This window comes from Nerophis ophidion, linkage group LG12 (assembly GCF_033978795.1).
Source record: "Nerophis ophidion isolate RoL-2023_Sa linkage group LG12, RoL_Noph_v1.0, whole genome shotgun sequence".
NCBI classification, from domain to species: domain Eukaryota; kingdom Metazoa; phylum Chordata; class Actinopteri; order Syngnathiformes; family Syngnathidae; genus Nerophis; species Nerophis ophidion.
The window spans coordinates 53,383,637-53,401,302 of record NC_084622.1 but is presented as its reverse complement, the minus strand read 5'-3'; the positions used below and the strand labels follow the sequence as shown (position 1 = coordinate 53,401,302).

The 17,666-nt window shown below is 41.4% G+C and overlaps 1 protein-coding gene across 1 annotated transcript in view; it reads right to left on the bottom strand.

Annotated features, from left to right (window-relative positions):
* Window positions 1-5,106: 5,106 nt before the first annotated feature.
* mrpl23 (mitochondrial ribosomal protein L23) overlaps window positions 5,107-17,666 on the bottom strand; it is a 95,363-nt gene continuing 82,803 nt past the window's right edge. Inside the window, exon 5 of the mRNA XM_061917739.1 lies at window positions 5,107-6,060. Within this exon, the coding sequence (XP_061773723.1) occupies window positions 5,896-6,060 (165 nt within the window). The 3' untranslated portion in view covers window positions 5,107-5,895. The remainder of the gene's footprint in view (window positions 6,061-17,666) is intronic.

The window sequence follows — 17,666 nt, the reverse complement described above, 5'->3', positions numbered from 1 at the left end:
GTATTTAATTTATATTTGTCACATTATTTGTATGTAATTTTGGCTGCATTTCTGATAGTTGTTTGTGTGCCATGTTGTTATGGACTACAGCAAACGTTACTCAGCTTTTGAAAAATTGTAATAAATCCATTAGAAGAAGAAAGCCTGCCATTTCCTTTAAGTTGGGACACACACATCTATGCCTTTGTGATTTTAAGCCAGGGGTCGGCAACCTTTACCTCTCAAAGAGCCATTTTGACCCGTTTCACGAAATTAAGAAAACAATGGGAGCCACAAAATTCTTTTGAAATTTAAAATGAAATAACACTGCATAGTTTTTATATGTGCTATGTGTAATCCAGGGGTCTCAGACACGCGGCCCGCACCTTGATAAGAAAATGTAATGTTAGTGTGGCCCGCGATTTTTATATGAATGCCGCTTGACAGCATTACACTCGCCAAGCTTCCCAAATTTTCCGGGAGGTTCCCGAATTCTCAAAGCAGCTATTCTCGCGAATATCTGCTGAATTTCACCCAGATAACAATAATAAGCGCGTGCCATGAAGGCACTGCCTTTGACGCCTTCTACAACATGTACAAACGGCTTGTCAGCCCAGTAACATGTTGCATGTGGCTTCCGCAGATACACGTACACGACTACGACTACAAGGCATATTTGTTCAACAGCCATACAGGTCAAACTGAAGGTTGTGTTATAAACAACTTTAACACTCTTACTAATATGCGCCACACTGTGAACCCACACCAAACAAGAATGACAAAAACATTTCGGGAGAACAACCTCACTGTAACACAACATAAACAAAACAGAACAAATACCCAGAATCTCATGCATCCCTAACTATTCCTGGCTACATTAGATAGATAGATAGATAGATAGATAGATAGATAGATAGATAGATAGATAGATAGATAGATAGTACTTTATTGATTCCTTCAGGAAAATTAAAATTCCAGCAGCAGTGTACAGAGTTGAGATACATTTAAACAAAAGTAAAAAGTAAATAATGGGGGTTTAAATGGAAACAAAATAGAGAAATATTACAATAAGAATAAAAACTAAAAAGCAACAATGGGAATAAAAATATAACAGTAAAATAAGAATATAACAAGACAAAGTAGGCAGTAGTGACCATGTTATGAAAACGTATTGCACTGTTATTGTTTTGCATCCCCTGTCATCCTAGTACGCCCCGCCCCCCGCCCCAGAGAGGAGTTGTGCAGTCTAATGGCGTGTGGGACAAAGGAGTTTTTGAGTCTATTAGTCCTGCACTTGGGATGAAGCAGTCTGGCACTGAACAGGCTCCTCTGGCTACTGATAACGCTATGCAGAGGGTGACTGGCATCATCCAGGATGCTCACTAGTTTGTCAACAGTCCTCCTCTCTGCCACCGTCACCATTGTGTCCAGTTTCATTCCGATTGTAGAACCGGCCCGCCTGATCAGTTTCTCAAGTCTGGAGTTGTCCTTCTTATACACCCCCGCTAGCATCAAACCCCCTCCCCCCCTCCTCCATGCGTCGGTTGAGGCGGGTGGGGTTTGGTGCAGCGGGGGTGTATAATGTAGCCAGGAATAGTGAAGGATGCATGGGATTCTGGGTATTTGTTCTGTTCTGTTTATGTTGTGTTACAGTGAAGATGTTCTCCCGAAATGTGTTTGTCATTCTTGTTTGGTGTGGTTTCTTAGTGTGGCGCATATTAGTAAGAGTGCTAAAGTTGTTTATGTCACAACCTTCAGTGTAACCTGTATGGCTGTTGACCAAGTATTCCTTGCAATCTCGTACGTGTGATGACAGAAGCAGCGAGATGCATGCGTCCGGCCGGCACGCAGATAGCATGGTGTAAAAGCGGGCGCGATGACATGTTGTAGAGGACGTTAAAAGTATAGCCATCACGGCACGCCCTCGATATTGTAGTCCGGGTGAAAATCGGAGAATGTTAGCCCCGGATGATTTCCGGGAGAGGCACCAAAATCCGGAAACCTCCCAAAATAATCGGGGGGGTCGGCGATTATGCAGCTGAGCCACATCAGAGCGGGCAAAAAGCCGCATGCGGCTCTGGAGCCGCGGGTTGCCGACCCCTGTTCTAAGCCAATAATTTCCAGGAGTTATCTCACCCCCTTTACAATGTTGTAAAAATGTGTAGAATAAATGTTACATTTCAACATTTCTGTCAAAGAAGATTTGCGTCAGCTTGCAACACAGTCATTTTGATAGTAGGCTAACATCGCAAATATAGATACCACATCATGTGTTGCCTTCATTATAAGACTTATATAAGGCGTTACTTTTTTTGTGGATCAGGACATCTTTTTGTTGTATTTTTATCCCAATATTGCATACAATGATTTGTAAATCCTTTTCAACCCATATTCAATTGAATGCACTACAAAGACAAGATATTTGATGTTCAAAGTCATAAACTTAGATTTATTTTTTTTTCAATCAATCAATCAATGTTTATTTATATAGCCCCAAATCACAAATGTCTCAAAGGACTGCACAAATCATTACGACTACAACATCCTCGGAAGAACCAACAAAAGGGCAAGGGAAACTCACACCCAGTGGGCAGGGAGAATTCACATCCAGTGGGACGCCAGTGACAATGCTGACTATGAGAAACCTTGGAGAGGACCTCGGATGTGGGCAACCCCCCCCCCCCTCTAGGGGACCTAAAGCAATGGATGTCGAGCGGGTCTAACATGATACTGTGAAAGTTCAATCCATAGTGGCTCCAACACAGCCGCGAGAGTTCAGTTCAAGCGGATCCAAGACAGCAGCGAGAGTCCCATCCACAGGAAACCATCTCAAGCAGAGGCGGATCAGCAGCGTAGAGATGTCCCCAACCGATACAGGCGAGCGGTCCATCCTGGGTCCCGACGAGCGGTCCATCCTGGGTCTCGACTCTGGACAGCCAGTACTTCATCCATGGTCATCGGACCGGACCCCCTCCACAAGGGAGGGGGGGACATAGGAGAAAGAAAAGAAGCGGCAGATCAACTGGTCTAAAAAGGAGGTCTATTTAAAGGCTAGAGTATACAGATGAGTTTTAAGGTGAGACTTAAATGCTTCTACTGAGGTAGCATCTCGAACTGTTACCGGGAGGGCATTCCAGAGTACTGGAGCCCGAACGGAAAACGCTCTATAGCCCGCAGACTTTTTTTGGGCTCTAGGAATCATTAATAAGCCGTATTATTATTAATAGCCGTTAATTATTATTTTAAAATAATAATTAACTTAGAATTTAATGGCCGCAACATTCAATGTTGGTTTCCGGCCATGCGGCTTACGTGGAGTGATTTCTCCGGATTCTTTGAACCTTTTGATGATATTAGGGACCGTAGACGTTCTTAAACTGTTTGACCATTTGCTCACGCAGTTGTGGACAAAGGGGTGTACCTCGCCCCATCCTTTCTTGTGAAAGACTGAGCATTTTTTGGGAAGCTGTTTTTATACCCAATCATGGCACCCACCTGTAATCAATTAGCCCACACACCTGTGTGATGTTCGAAATAAGTGTACGATGAGCATTCCTCAACTTTATCCGTTTTTATTGCCACCTTTACCGACTTCTTTGTCACATGTTGCTGGCATGAAATACTAAAGTTATTATTTGCAAAAAAAAAAAAATCTTTATCAGTTTGAACATCAAATATGTTGTCTTTGTAGCATATTGAACTGAATATGGGTTGAAAATGATTTACAAATCATTGTATTCTGTTTATATTTACATCTAACACAATTTTACAACTTATATGGAAACGGAAAAGGGTGGAGTGCAATATCCGGGTTGGGGCGGAGACCCTGCCCCAAGTGGAGGAGTTCAAGTACCTAGGAGTCTTGTTCACGAGTGGGGGAAGAGTGGATCGTGAGATCGACAGGCGGATCGGTGCGGCGTCTTCAGTAATGCGGACGTTGTATCGATCCGTTGTGGTGAAGAAGGAGCTGAGCCGGAAGGCAAAGCTCTCAATTTACCGGTCGATCTACGTTCCCATCCTCACCTATGGTCATGAGCTTTGGGTCATGACCGAAAGGATAAGATCACGGGTACAAGCGGCCGAAATGAGTTTCCTCCGCCGGGTGGCGGGGCTCTCCCTTAGAGATAGGGTGAGAAGCTCTGCCATCCGGGAGGAACTCAAAGTAAAGCCGCTGCTCCTCCACATCGAGAGGAGCCAGATGAGGTGGTTCGGACATCTGGTCAGGATGCCACCCGAACGCCTCCCTAGGGAGGTGTTTAGGGCACGTCCAGCTGGTAGGAGGCCACGGGGAAGACCCAGGACACGTTGGGAAGACTATGTCTCCCGGCTGGCCTGGGAACGCCTCGGGATCCCCCGGGAAGAGCTAGACGAAGTGGCTGGAGATAGGGAAGTCTGGGCTTCCCTGCTTAGGCTGCTGCCCCCGCGACCCGACCTCGGATAAGTGGAAGATGATGGATGGATGGATGGAAACGGGGTTTGTAACATATGTGAAATATGTAATGTTTCCCTAAAAATGTCTACCTTTTGGTGGTTAAATGGGGCGAACATGACAGAAAGAAAAGAATAATTAGATGTTGTAACTCTTTGGTGGTCACAGCAGAGGAAATTGGAAAAAAAATGAAAGTAGAAAAAGACAAAGCCAGTGAGTAAAAACACAACAGACAGAAAAATAGCGGACTCATAAGCATATTGTTCTCTTCAAAAGTGTCCTGTTTTACAGCAGCACAGGGGGTAAGCGGTTCCAGGCAGCACACAATGGGCCAACAGGATCAATATTGACATTCTCCTTAGTGATAGCGGTGTTGGCTTGCTCAGGGTCAGCGACTGGACCTTTTGCATGAGCCAGCATTTTGTGGTCACGGCTGGGGGACACTTACAGTAACCTTGGCCTCAAGGCACAGTGGAGGGTCTGAGCGAGACCTGGATAGGTCCCTCCCCTTTATGGGCCTTTTTTACCGTAAGAGTTCTCAGCCCTCCAGTGGCCCGATTCAATCACAGATCATTACTTTGTCAAAACAGCTACCAGACCGTGTTGGCACATGCGCTCGCCAGCTCGTGCGGCGAGCAGCAGCGTGGAGTGCCAGTTGTTCAGTGCAGCAGCAGAACGAGACAGAGCAAGCACACCAATTTTGTACGAGTGACTGTTTATTACTTCTAATTGCAACAAGTAGTAACAATTAGACAGATTTTTCCCAACGTTATGGTGAGAAGTGCTACAACTAAATCATAAAACACTCCATGATGTTGCATTGCTCAACCAATGTTTACCCAAACTGGCCAATTAATCCGAGGCGAAATCATAAAAAGGAAATGATGCGGGTTATTTTGGTGATCTTTTCCAATTGGCTGAAAGTCTAATTTGTAAGGAATACCACGTAATTTTGTTTAGTGTGAGAGGAAGATCAGTGAGGGAACGCACGGAAAAGAAAGAAATATGAACAATAGCGGGCATAAGAGTTAACGTTCAGACAATCCTCTAATGTTGAATGCTCGTAAGGTCGTACATTTGGGAATTTAACCAAAATATGCATCTGGAGTTGCACAAAATGCAAGCTTGGTTCAGCGAACATCAAAGGGTCAATGATAGATTATTTCTAATATTTCATAAACGTGATGATGGGTAGAAAAAAAAATGTGGTCCAAGAGAAGGAGGTGAGGAAAAACACATTAAAGTAAAGAGGAGGTCATCGGAGCAGATGGGGTTCTGTAGGGTAGGTTGATTTCATGAAACATCAGTGCAGAGCCGTCGTTTTCTTCTGGGATTCTCTCACTCACACACACACAAATGTGCATACATCTTCATTCTTTAGTCTAAACTTTGAATGCCGAAATAGACACTCCATCCATGTTGTACCTGATGTAACAGTCACACAGATGTACGTTCAGGCAAGAACATCTCCGAGTCGGTGGGCCGCCTCAGATTCCGAACCACTCCGTGATCCCTCCTCTCCTGGGGTCAGGTTTCTGCTTCTGTTTCTCATCTTCCAAAAACTTCTCCTGCATTTCCTCCATGGAGCCCTCCTCTGGCGTGTTGGCCTTTTCCGGGAAGATATCAGGGAAGGCAAACGTCTGGCCTTGAGCCTGAAATGCAAAGTTAAAAACAGAAACTGTTAAGGAAAACTGAAGATTCTCTAATAAGGAAGCACCGGACCATGCACTTTGCGACCTATTCTCCTGGTTGCACATAGGTTAGGGCTGGGCGATATGGACAAAAACGTACATCTCTATATATTTTTACTTAAACACGATATTCGATATATGTTTCTGTAAAAATATACATACAAATATGTTAATATTTGAGCGAGATTTATTGAAATTGAAGTGAATGACAACTGTACTGTAAACAGTCAGTGGCACTTTTATTAACCCAGTTAGTCAAGATGGGCATTAACAGCACAGAAAACAAACTGTTTAAGTAGCACAGAATTACATAACATAAATAAAATAGCAAAATATTATTTCTACGTAAAATAAATAACATAGCTGTTCAAATAATACATTTTTGGCAGCATTTCTCGAGCGAAATATGCTCGGCTTGGCAACTTGAGAACAGTTTGGATTTGGGCTAACAAGGTAAACAACGCAAATGAAGTTTTATATATCGTACAAACTCGATATATCGCCCAGCCCAAACGTAGGTGCAATTTTACCCAATTGTAGTTACGCACATTTCTCCTATCCATATTCTCCCATCCAACCTGTGCACACGCCCACCCCACATAAGTTTGGCAAAAGTGCTTGAGTCTGGAATGAAGGCGGGCTCATTAGTAATTAGGCAGACTTTGCTGCAACACTTTTCTTTTTCTGGCTGTGTGAAAAATGTGGACCCCGGTGAATGCCATTGTAATCCATGAAAAAGATAACATGTTAAATTGTAGATAGCCGTATCAATCCACACATCGCTTGTGTCGTCATGGTGATGTGTGTGCGTGCATGCTAGAACAGTTTATTCTTCCTGGCAGGATGTGAATAATAATCCGTGGATGAAACTTTGTTTACTTGTTATCATAACTACCCTGATGTCATTTGTGATTTAACGAGTTATGTTTAGTAAAAATGTTTGTAAAGCCGTGACGCATCATCGGGGCCAAACAGCTGTGTGAGGTAGCGTGACAGTTTGATATTAACTGTCAACAAATCAATTGAAACACTTAATAGACGCTCCATTATATATATATTTTTTTCTATTAAATAGCTCATAGCTTAATGATCTTGGTTCAGATGAAATTGTTGCATTAGACGTCTAATACGGGGTTAGGCAACCCGCGGCTCTAGAGCCGCATGCGGCTCTTTAGCGCCGCCCTAGTGGCTCTCTGGAGCTTTTTCAAAAATGTATGAAAAATGGGAAAAAATAGGGGGAAAAATACATTTTTTATTTTAATATGGTTTCTTTTGGAGGACAATCATGACACAAGTGAATTGTGAATTATATTTATATAACGCTTTTTCTCTAGTGACTCAAAGCGCTTTACATAGTGAAACCCAATATCTAAGTTACATTCAAACCAGTGTGGGTGGCACTGGGAGCAAGTGGGTAAAGTGTCTTGCCCAAGGACACAACAGCAATGACTAGGATGGCGGAAGCGGGAATCGAACCTGCAACCCTCAAGTTGCTGGCACGGCCGCTCTACCAACCGAGTTAAGCCGCCCTAAAACACAAACCTCCCTAATTGATATAAAGCACACAGTTTATATTAAACATGCTTCACTGATTCGAGTATTTGGCGAGCGTCGTTTTGTCCTACTAAATTTGGCGGTCCTTGAACTCCCCGTAGTTGTTTTAAATGTACAACTTTCTCGGACGTGTTATATGCCACTTCTTTTTCTGTCCCATTTTGTCCACCAAACGTTTAACGTTGTGCGTGAATGCACAAAGGTGAGTTTTGTTGACGTTATTGACTTGTGTGGAGTGCTTATCCCACTCTCCCTTGTGGAGGGGGTCCGGTCCGATCCGGTGGCCATGTACTGCTCCCCTGTGTATCGGCTGGGGACATCTCTGCGCTGCTGATCCGCCTCCGCTTGGGATGTTTTCCTGCTGGCTCCGCTGTGAACGGGACTCTCGCTGCTGTGTTGGATCCGCTTTGGACTGGACTCTTGCGACTGTGTTGCATCCATTATGGATTGAACTTTCACAGTATCATGTTAGACCCGCTCGACATCCATTGCTTTCCTCCTCTCCAAAGTTCTCATAGTCATCATTGTCACCGACGTCCCACTGGGTGTGAGTTTTCCTTGCCCCTATGTGGGCCTACCGAGGATGTCGTAGTGGTTTGTGCAGCCCTTTGAGACACTAGTGATTTAGGGCTATATAAGTAAACATTGATTGATTGATTGATATTTGGTCCCTGCATGACTGCAAGTTAATCGATGCTAATATGCTATTTAGGCTAACTATGTGTACATATTGCATCATTATGCCTCATTTATAGGTATATTTGAGGTCATTTAGTTTCCTTTAGGTCATCTTTATTCAATTCATATCTCATGACACACTATCTGTTTATAATATGGCTTTTAATTTTTTGCAGCTCCAGACAGATTTGTTTTTGTATTTTTGGTCCAACATGGCTCTTTCAACATTTTGGGTTGCCGACCCCTGCAATAGAAGAACACAGCCTGCCGTTTCCTTAAGCTTGGACACACACATCTATAACTTTGAGCTAGGAATTCCAAGAAGTTATCTTATCCTGTGAGAAGCCTCCATTTTGCTAATGATTTCCAATGTTGCAAAAATGTGTAGAACAAAAATTTAAATGCAATTTCTGTCAACGACTATTTGTGGCAGCCTTTGATATTAGGCTATTATAGCTAATAGAGACACTTACATCATGTGTTGCCTTCATTATAAGACTTATATAAGGTTTTTAAGTTTTTGCGGCTCCAGACAGATTTTTATTTTTTATATTTGGTCCAATATGGCTCTTTCAACATTTTGGGTTGCTGACCCCTGGTCTAATAGTACCAAAATGTTCAAACACGGCAGATATGGTGTGGTCGAACTCACAAGACAACTATGTGCATTTTGATTTTTGATAGTTAATAAACATCATTGTCCTTTTATATTCATCTTAATGGATATTTCCGGGTGTCTCAATTGAAGTGATCAGAATAGATTAAATAGTTTCTTTACTCATTTAATTATGTGTGGTGTACAATACATTCACACTTCCAAGTGCAACATAATATTTGACTCTCCAGGAGTGCTCGGCTTATTCCAGCCACAAAGGTGCATTACAATAAAAGTATTTTGTTCAATGGGACAATATGTGGAAGGCCTGACTTGACAGGGAACTTCCCCATTTAATCCTTGCTTCATCCGCAGTGCTCATCTTGGATGAAGGTACAGAGTGACAGTCTTAAATTGAGGGGGAGAACACTCTACGGCCAGAATCCACGCAATTGCACAGCTTTTTTCACTTAAGCACATTGGAGAAAAGGGCACTTTTAGAATACTTCTTTGTGGACATACCACGTAAGATTTTGGAATGGGCAATATAGCCTAAAATCCATGTTCTGATGCAGCCTCTTGCGATAATGATATACTTATGTCCTATGTCCCCCCCTCCCTTGTGGAGGGGGTCCGGTCCGATGACCATGGATGAAGTACTGACTGTCCAGAGTCGAGACCCAGGATGGACCGCTCGTCGGGACCCAGGATGGACCGCTCGCCTGTATCGGTTGGGGACATCTCTACGCTGCTGATCCGCCTCCGCTTGAGATGGTTGCCCACATCTGAGGTCCTCTCCAAGGTTTCTCATAGTCAGCATTGTCACTGGCGTCCCACTGGATGTGAATTATCCCTGCCCACTGGGTGTGAGTTTTCCTTGCCCTTTTGTGGGTTCTTCCGAGGATATTGTAGTCGTAATGAATTGTGCAGTCCTTTGAGACATTTGTGATTTGGGGCTATATAAATAAACATTGATTGATTGATTGATTGATACTTCATGGCTGCACAATTAATCAAAATTTTAATCACAATTTTAGTCAAATGAGGCTGATAATTGCAGGCTCCACTGGACATCAAATTAAGTCCTTCCTTATTCCACGGGGAGAAACGAGCAACAGCGGCTCATTTTAAATACCCGTGAAAGGGCACCTGTCTAGGCCAGAAGCCATTGTGTATGGACACATGACTTCACCGGCCGGCAATATCAACATTCTCCTGGGCTGCTACAGCTGATGAGTAATCAAAAATCAGCAAGTCAGATCCTTAACTCCCGGAAGCTGGTCTACCAAGGGCAGATTTTTTCCAAGAGTGATTTAGCTTTATTTAAACGGTAAAACTGCATTATCAGCTGTATTAAACCCATTCTGTATTAATGTCTTACTGTAGCAGATTATTATAAACAACTTCAAATCATGTATATTTTCTTTGAAATACTATCATTTTAAGCTTCTGGAAACACTGCTCATTGTATTTGATTTGATTGTACTGTATTATTCTCTCTGTAGACATTTTAATCTACCTGGTAATTTCCTGTTCATAACTGGTAACTTGCCACTGTGATATGGTTCCAGCTACACTTAAGTTAAAGTATACTTTTAAGCACTAACTGTTTCGCTTTACATTTCCAGCTAGCTTAGCAATTAGCATTACCTCTTGTCTCAGCGTGTTGCATTTTGGCTGTTGACCATGTCTACCATGAATTGATTTACATGAACCCCGACTTAAACAAGTTGAAAAACTTATTCAGGTGTTACCATTTAGTGGTCAATTGTACGGAATATGTACTGTACTGTACAATCTACTAATAAAAGTTTCAATCAATCGATTAATCAATTTTCCAGTGATGATGACAATTCACATTACTGTAGTTTATTTGCTGCCATGGAGGCAACACTTAAGCGGCTCCACACTGAATGGTTAGACTTTGAAGTGAATGACAACTGTACTGTAAACAGTCAGTGGGACTTCACTGAGGACCCTGCATTCCATTACATTGCAGTGACCACACGTTCATTGCTGCCTGTTGGCAGTTTGCCGCTCAAAAATTTGTGGGACACAGCTAGAATGTGTCTTCAACATGCATTATCGCAAAAGGGTGATATAAATTCATTTTTTATCGTAGGCCAAATTTATATTTTTTATATCGTACATCCCTGGTGATATTCATTCTCATTAGATTAATTTCTCTTCCGGTTTTACAAATACCTTTCCCTTGCTGACTTTCAATTTCTCTAGCCCTCTCCTGGATGTCTCTCTCCATTTCTCTGGTCCTGATTTATTCAGAGGTAAAGGAGGGTATCCATTATTTATTCCATACCAACCCATCTGTCGCCATGGCTAATGCATCGCTGGCACACCAGTCTGTCAGTACAGTGTGTATGTACACAAACACACACATACCGCACATGAACAAATGAACACACGCACGCACGCACACATTAGTCAGTGGATGCAGGCATACACACATCCAAAACTGCCTGTCCTTCTCATCCTATCCAATAGACACCTGGCAGTGCCTTTCAACTGGAGCCAGCTAGCTGCAGTCCTGAAATGACTCCCCTGTATCCACAGCCAGATCGTAACTCGTGATCACGGTTTGGATCTTGTGAAAAACCATTAATCATCATAAATCCATCACCCCAGGTGATTTATGCTTGCAGACGCACTTAACGGAACCTTGCACTATCACCATGTTGTTATACCTACTTCAATTATCTTATGATGATGTTGAACACTGCAAGATACATGATCAGCATGTACACCAGAGTATAACAATATTCTGTTCCTATGAAGTATTCAGTCTGGGTTCAGTAAGTACCATATTTTTCGGAGTATAAGTCGCTCCGAAGTATAAGTCCCACCTGCCGAAAATGCATAATAAAGAAGGTAACAAACATATATAACTCGCACTGGTGTATAAGTTGCATTTTTGGGGGGAAATTTATTTGATAAATCCCAACACCAAGAATAGACATTTAAAAGGCAATTTAAAACAAATTAAAAAAAGTGAACAACAGGCTGAATAAGTGTACGTTATATGACGCATAAATAACCAACTGAGGACGTGCCTGGTATGTTAACGTAACATATTATGGTAAGAATCATTTAAATAACTATTACATATAGAACATGCAATACGTTTACCAAACAATCTGTCACTCCTAATCGATAAATCCCATGAAATCATATACGTTTATTAGTCTCTCACGTGAATGAGCTAAATATTATTATTTGATATTTTACGGAAATGTGTTAATAATTTCACAACCTAAGTCGCAACCCCGGCCAAACAATAAAAAAAAAACTGCAACTGATAGTCCGAAAAATACGGTAGGCATAGAATAATGCCCCAACTCTGATTTAAATGTTATATTGTCTGTTTTAAAATGTTTCACTATTGAAATATGTATTGAAAAAAGCAAAATCAACTGCATATATAGAAACGCCTAAGTCAAACATTAGCCACATGTACATGGGCAAAATGTATTTAATCTGATCATCCATCCATCCATTTTTTACCGCTTGTCCCTTTTGGGGTCATGGGGGGTTGCTGGAGCCTATCTCAGCTGCATTCGGGCTAAAAGGCAGGCTACACCTTGGACAAGTCGCCACCTCATCACAGGGCCAACACAGATAGACAACATTCACACACATTCACATAATAAGGATTACAATGTTACAGTGTACATGGGCACTGAACAAAATTATTTAATTAGGACGTGCATTTTCATTCTTCACACCTTAAATTGGAATACTTTATTTTGACATGGGCAACTATTTGTGCTGTAATAAATTGTAACTGTGTGCATGTTGGAAATAAACTGACACCAACCAACATGCCAATGCTGTCAGGTTCTTGGTAGTTCATTTGGTATTTTGCCAGATGCAGTTTCAAGTCCAGGAACTGATCCTTGTTCTTTGCTAATTATTTAAACACTCTGCTGTCAAACTTGTAATGCATCCAGAAATTTGTGATGGGAACATCACAGAAATAAGCAATCACATGCTAGATCCATTTCTTGAATCTTCTTGTCATGCGATAGAAGCGTAGCATGCTGTCACACACGTGTGTGTGTACACAAACAATCCTATATGCAATTTGAGTAATACTCATTTTCAGCCAATGTAAAAACAAATATGAATTCTGACTAAAGAATTGGTGCCGATGGAAACTAAGAAAAGGGATTTGGGTACACTATCTGGAGTACAGGGCAGGCGAGTGGGGGATCTTATGTTCGTGGATAGCTCCTCTGGCAGGGGGCTCCCCTCGTCTCTTTTAATGCACAGCATAGGACACATAATAAGTACACTATCTGGAGTACAGGGCAGGCGAGTGGGGGATCTTATGTTCGTGGATAGCTCCTCTGGCAGGGGGCTCCCCTCGTCTCTTTTAATGCACAGCATAGGACACATAATAAGTACACTATCTGGAGTACAGGGCAGGCGAGTGGGGGATCTTATGTTCGTGGATAACTCCTCTGGCAGGGGGCTCCCCTCGTCTCTTTTAATGCACAGCATAGGACACATAGCAAGAGTGGTCCTCAGGTCCTGTTGATCAGGGGCAGTAGCTCCACAGCCACAGATCCACTATTAACCACTAATATCACAGTCAAAATGAAAGCTTGTTCCCATAGGCACCATAAACTGTTAATAATGTTTAGACAAAAGTGTATATTATGTATACTATTATATATATTGTATTTATATAGGTGTGTGTGTGTGTGTGTGTGTGATGGATATGTGTGTATTTTGGGTATATGCATGTGTGTATCTATGTGATTGTGTGTGTAAATATGTACATATATATATATGTATATATATATCTAAATTGTATATATGTGTGTGTACATATGTATATATGTAAGTGTGTGTGAATTTAAATGTATTCTATATGGACAATATATAGCAGCAACCACTGAATTGAATTATATTATATATACTATTGTATTATATATTGTATATATATATTGTATATGTATAGGGGTGGGACCTAATAAGTTTACTTCTTCCCACTCCCTTTTGAGCCAATCTTGACATCTATAAAATATTAGGCATATGTAATGGTTTCAATGTAGGTGTAAAAATAATGTATCTATATATTTCTTTTGTATTTTATGTCATTCTCTTGTTTTGTTTGCATGGCTCAAAATAAACCCATTCATTCATTCATTCACACACACAGGTCCACACTACCCATTTTGTTATTGTGCTCCCATTTGACTGAAGGTCCTCTTATCTGACCCTGTACTTGGTTTTAGTCGACCATATGACATATTTAGGATTCTTCAAATGTGGAGAAGCCATCATCACAGACTTGTGATGGCCGACTCAGGATTCTCTTACTTACCGTCACTGACGCTTCTCTTTTCAATAGTTAGTCTCCCATGAATTTGATCAAATTTCGAACATTCGAATAGCAAATGTGGAAATCTGGAATGCGGCCACCGCGTTACGAACACTGTATTTTAAAGTCCAGCGTCAAACTATCTTGGGAAGGACGGACAGAAATATTTAAGCCTGTAGGAACTGCCGTGCGTGGAACAAATTGCTTGATGAGACAGCAACCCTGAAAATGTCCAATCATTTAGTCACTGTTACTGACTTTTCCTGGATTAATCAGGCTAAGGTACTTCCTGTGTTCAGAAGAGGCCTGACTGTATTTCATCTTTGTTTCCTCTGTTACATACAGGTCATTGACAATGTTTAGCGAGTTACTCAACTTTTATAACCTGCTCCTTGTCATTTTCTGGCTTATTATTGGCACTTGGATTTTGCTGGCCCAAAACATGTTGATTCTCGGAAAATTGAGGCAGATCATTTGGGTTGACATGGCAGAGCAGGATCTTTCATCGGCGGTGGTGTTAAGGGAGACATTGCTCATGTGTAGCTTTCTAATACACTATGTGAAGGCCAAGTTTTCTAAGACTTTGAATTCCAAGTACTTTGAAACCTATTCCACAGGACTCAAGTTTCTATAACTGGTAGGGTTAGACCAAATGGATGCTTAGCCTTGGTAACACTTTGGAATCTATAATTGGAATCTACAATGGAGACCTCCCGCCTCCAAACAATCAATTAGGTGATGAACACAATAGCTTACCTATCTTATCTATGTATCTGTTGATGTCATGATGTGTGCCTCCAGCCTCTTGTTGAGCTGCACGGTATATACGGCATGAAACAATACAAATTTGGCCATGGGGAGATTTGTGCTCTACCATCATACCGTCGATGACATAATCGCACCTGTCTCTGTGTGAAAATGGCCGCAAGCATGGCAGAAAAAGAGAAGCTGGTAAAAATAAAACTATATTTGTGATTTGGACGTGGTTTGGGTTTAAAAAGCCGGATGTCTAGCAGAAAATTTTCATTACAATTTGTTTATACAATCGTAGTACTGGGCCGATAGAAATAAGCCATACCAACTAACAGTAAATGAAAACTAACTCAATAACTTTGCCGTCATCGATACCTTGCTACGTCTGTGTGTTTCTCATCTTTGGCTGCGGCTTTCAAACTGGATACAAGATGTCTTGTAACGTCCAGTCCGAAAATGTAAAAAGTGGTACATCAATATGTCAAAATGAGATGGCTCTGAGAGCCCAAACTTTGCCATTCTTTGGTGACTGTAGGTGTGTCGTTCTTAACTGTGACGCATGTCATGTTGAAGAGAAAGCTGTGCTTGTTTAATACACGACTCCTTTATGTCAGTCGTCTCCAGTACACATGAGCTAACTTTGCTAAAATTAGCAGTTGTGGTGACACAGGCATCTGATGTGACCTAGGGTGGCCTACAAGGCAAATATCACAACAGACCACAACTTTTATTTTCTGACATTCCCATAGTAAATGAATTAAGAGTTAATTCAGCTGCCTGACACTTTATACATAACTTTCTATCTATTGTACCTATTTTAAACAACTGAGAAGGGATAAAAATACAATATATTATATATGTTTGAATGATTCAGCTTATTTTGATGCATCTAAAGGATGCAAATATCATTCTATAATGTGTCTTCTTCTAACATGTTTAAATCAGTCATCCATTTCCGAACACATGCATCATTTGCATTCTTAGTATGTTTATTTACAAACCCCGTTTCCATATGAGTTAGGAAATTGTGTTAGATGTAAATATAAACGGAATACAATGATTTGCAAATCATTTTCAACCCATTTTAGTTCAATATGCTACAAAGACAACATATTTGATGTTCAAACTGATAAACATTTTTTTTTTTTCAAATAATCATTAACATTAGAATTTGATGACTGCAACACGCGAAACAGTTGGGAAAAGTGGCAATAAATGCTGATAAAGTTGAGGAATGCTCATCAAACACTTATTTGGAACATCCCACAGGTGTGCAGGTTAATTGGGAACAGGTGGGTGCCATGATTGGGTATAAAAACAGCTTCCCTAAAAATGCTTAGTCTTTTACAAGACAGGATGGGGCGAGGTACACCCCTTTGTCCACAACTGCGTGAGCAAATAGTCAAACAGTTTAAGAACAACGTTTGTCAAAGTACAATTGCAAGAAATTTAGGGATTTCAACATCTACGATCCATAATATCATCAAAAGGTTCAGAGAATCTGGAGAAATCACTCCACATAAGCGGCATGGCCGGAAACCAACATTAAATGACCGTGACCTTCGATCCCTCTGACGGCACTGTATCATAAACCGACATCAATCTCTAAAAGATATCACCACATGAGCTCAGGAACACTTCAGAAAACCACTGTCACTAAATACAGTTTGTCGCTACATCTGTAAGTGCAAATTGAAGCTCCACCATGCAAAGCGAAAGCGATTTATCAACATCCAGAAACGCTGCCGGCTTCTCTGGGTCCGAGATCATCTAAGATGGACTGATGCAAAGTGGAAAAGTGTTCTGTGGTCTGACGAGTCCACATTTCAAATTGTTTTTGGAAATGTTCGACATCGTGTCATCCGGGCCAAAGGGGAAGCAAACCATCCAGACTGTTATCGGCGCCAAGTTCAAAAGCCATGGGGGTGCATTAGTGCCCAAGGCATGGTAACTTACATATCTGTGAAGGCATCATTTTTTTTACAGGTTTACATACAGGTTTTGGAACAACATACTGCCATCTAAGCGCCGTCTTTTTCATGGACGCCCCTGCTTATTTCAGCAAGGCAATGCCAAGCCACATTCAGCACGTGTTACAACAGCGTGGCTTCGTAAAAAAAGAGTGCGGGTACATTCCTGGCCCACCTGCAGTCCAGACCTGTCCCCCATCGAAAATGTGTGGCGCATTATGAAGCCTAAAATACGACAGCGGAGACCCCGGACTGTTGAACGACTGACTCTCTACATAAAACAAGAATGGGAAAGAATTCCACTTTCAAAGCTTCAAAAATCTGTTTCCTCAGTTCCCAAACGTTTATTGAGTGTTGTTAAAAGAAAAGGTGATGTAACACAGTGGTGAACATGCCCTTTCCCAACTACTTTGGCACGTGTTGCAGCCATGAAGTTCTAAGTTAATTATTATTTGCAAAAAAAAAAATAATAAAGTTTATGAGTTTGAACATTGTATATCTTGTCTTTGTAGTGCATTGAATTCAATATGGGTTGAAAAGGATTTGCAAATCATTGTAATCAGTTTATATCATAGGGACGGCGTGGCGCAGTGATAGAGGGTCCCTGGTTCAATCCCCACCTAGTACCAACCTCGTCACGTCCTTTGTGTCCTGAGCAAGACACTTCACCCTT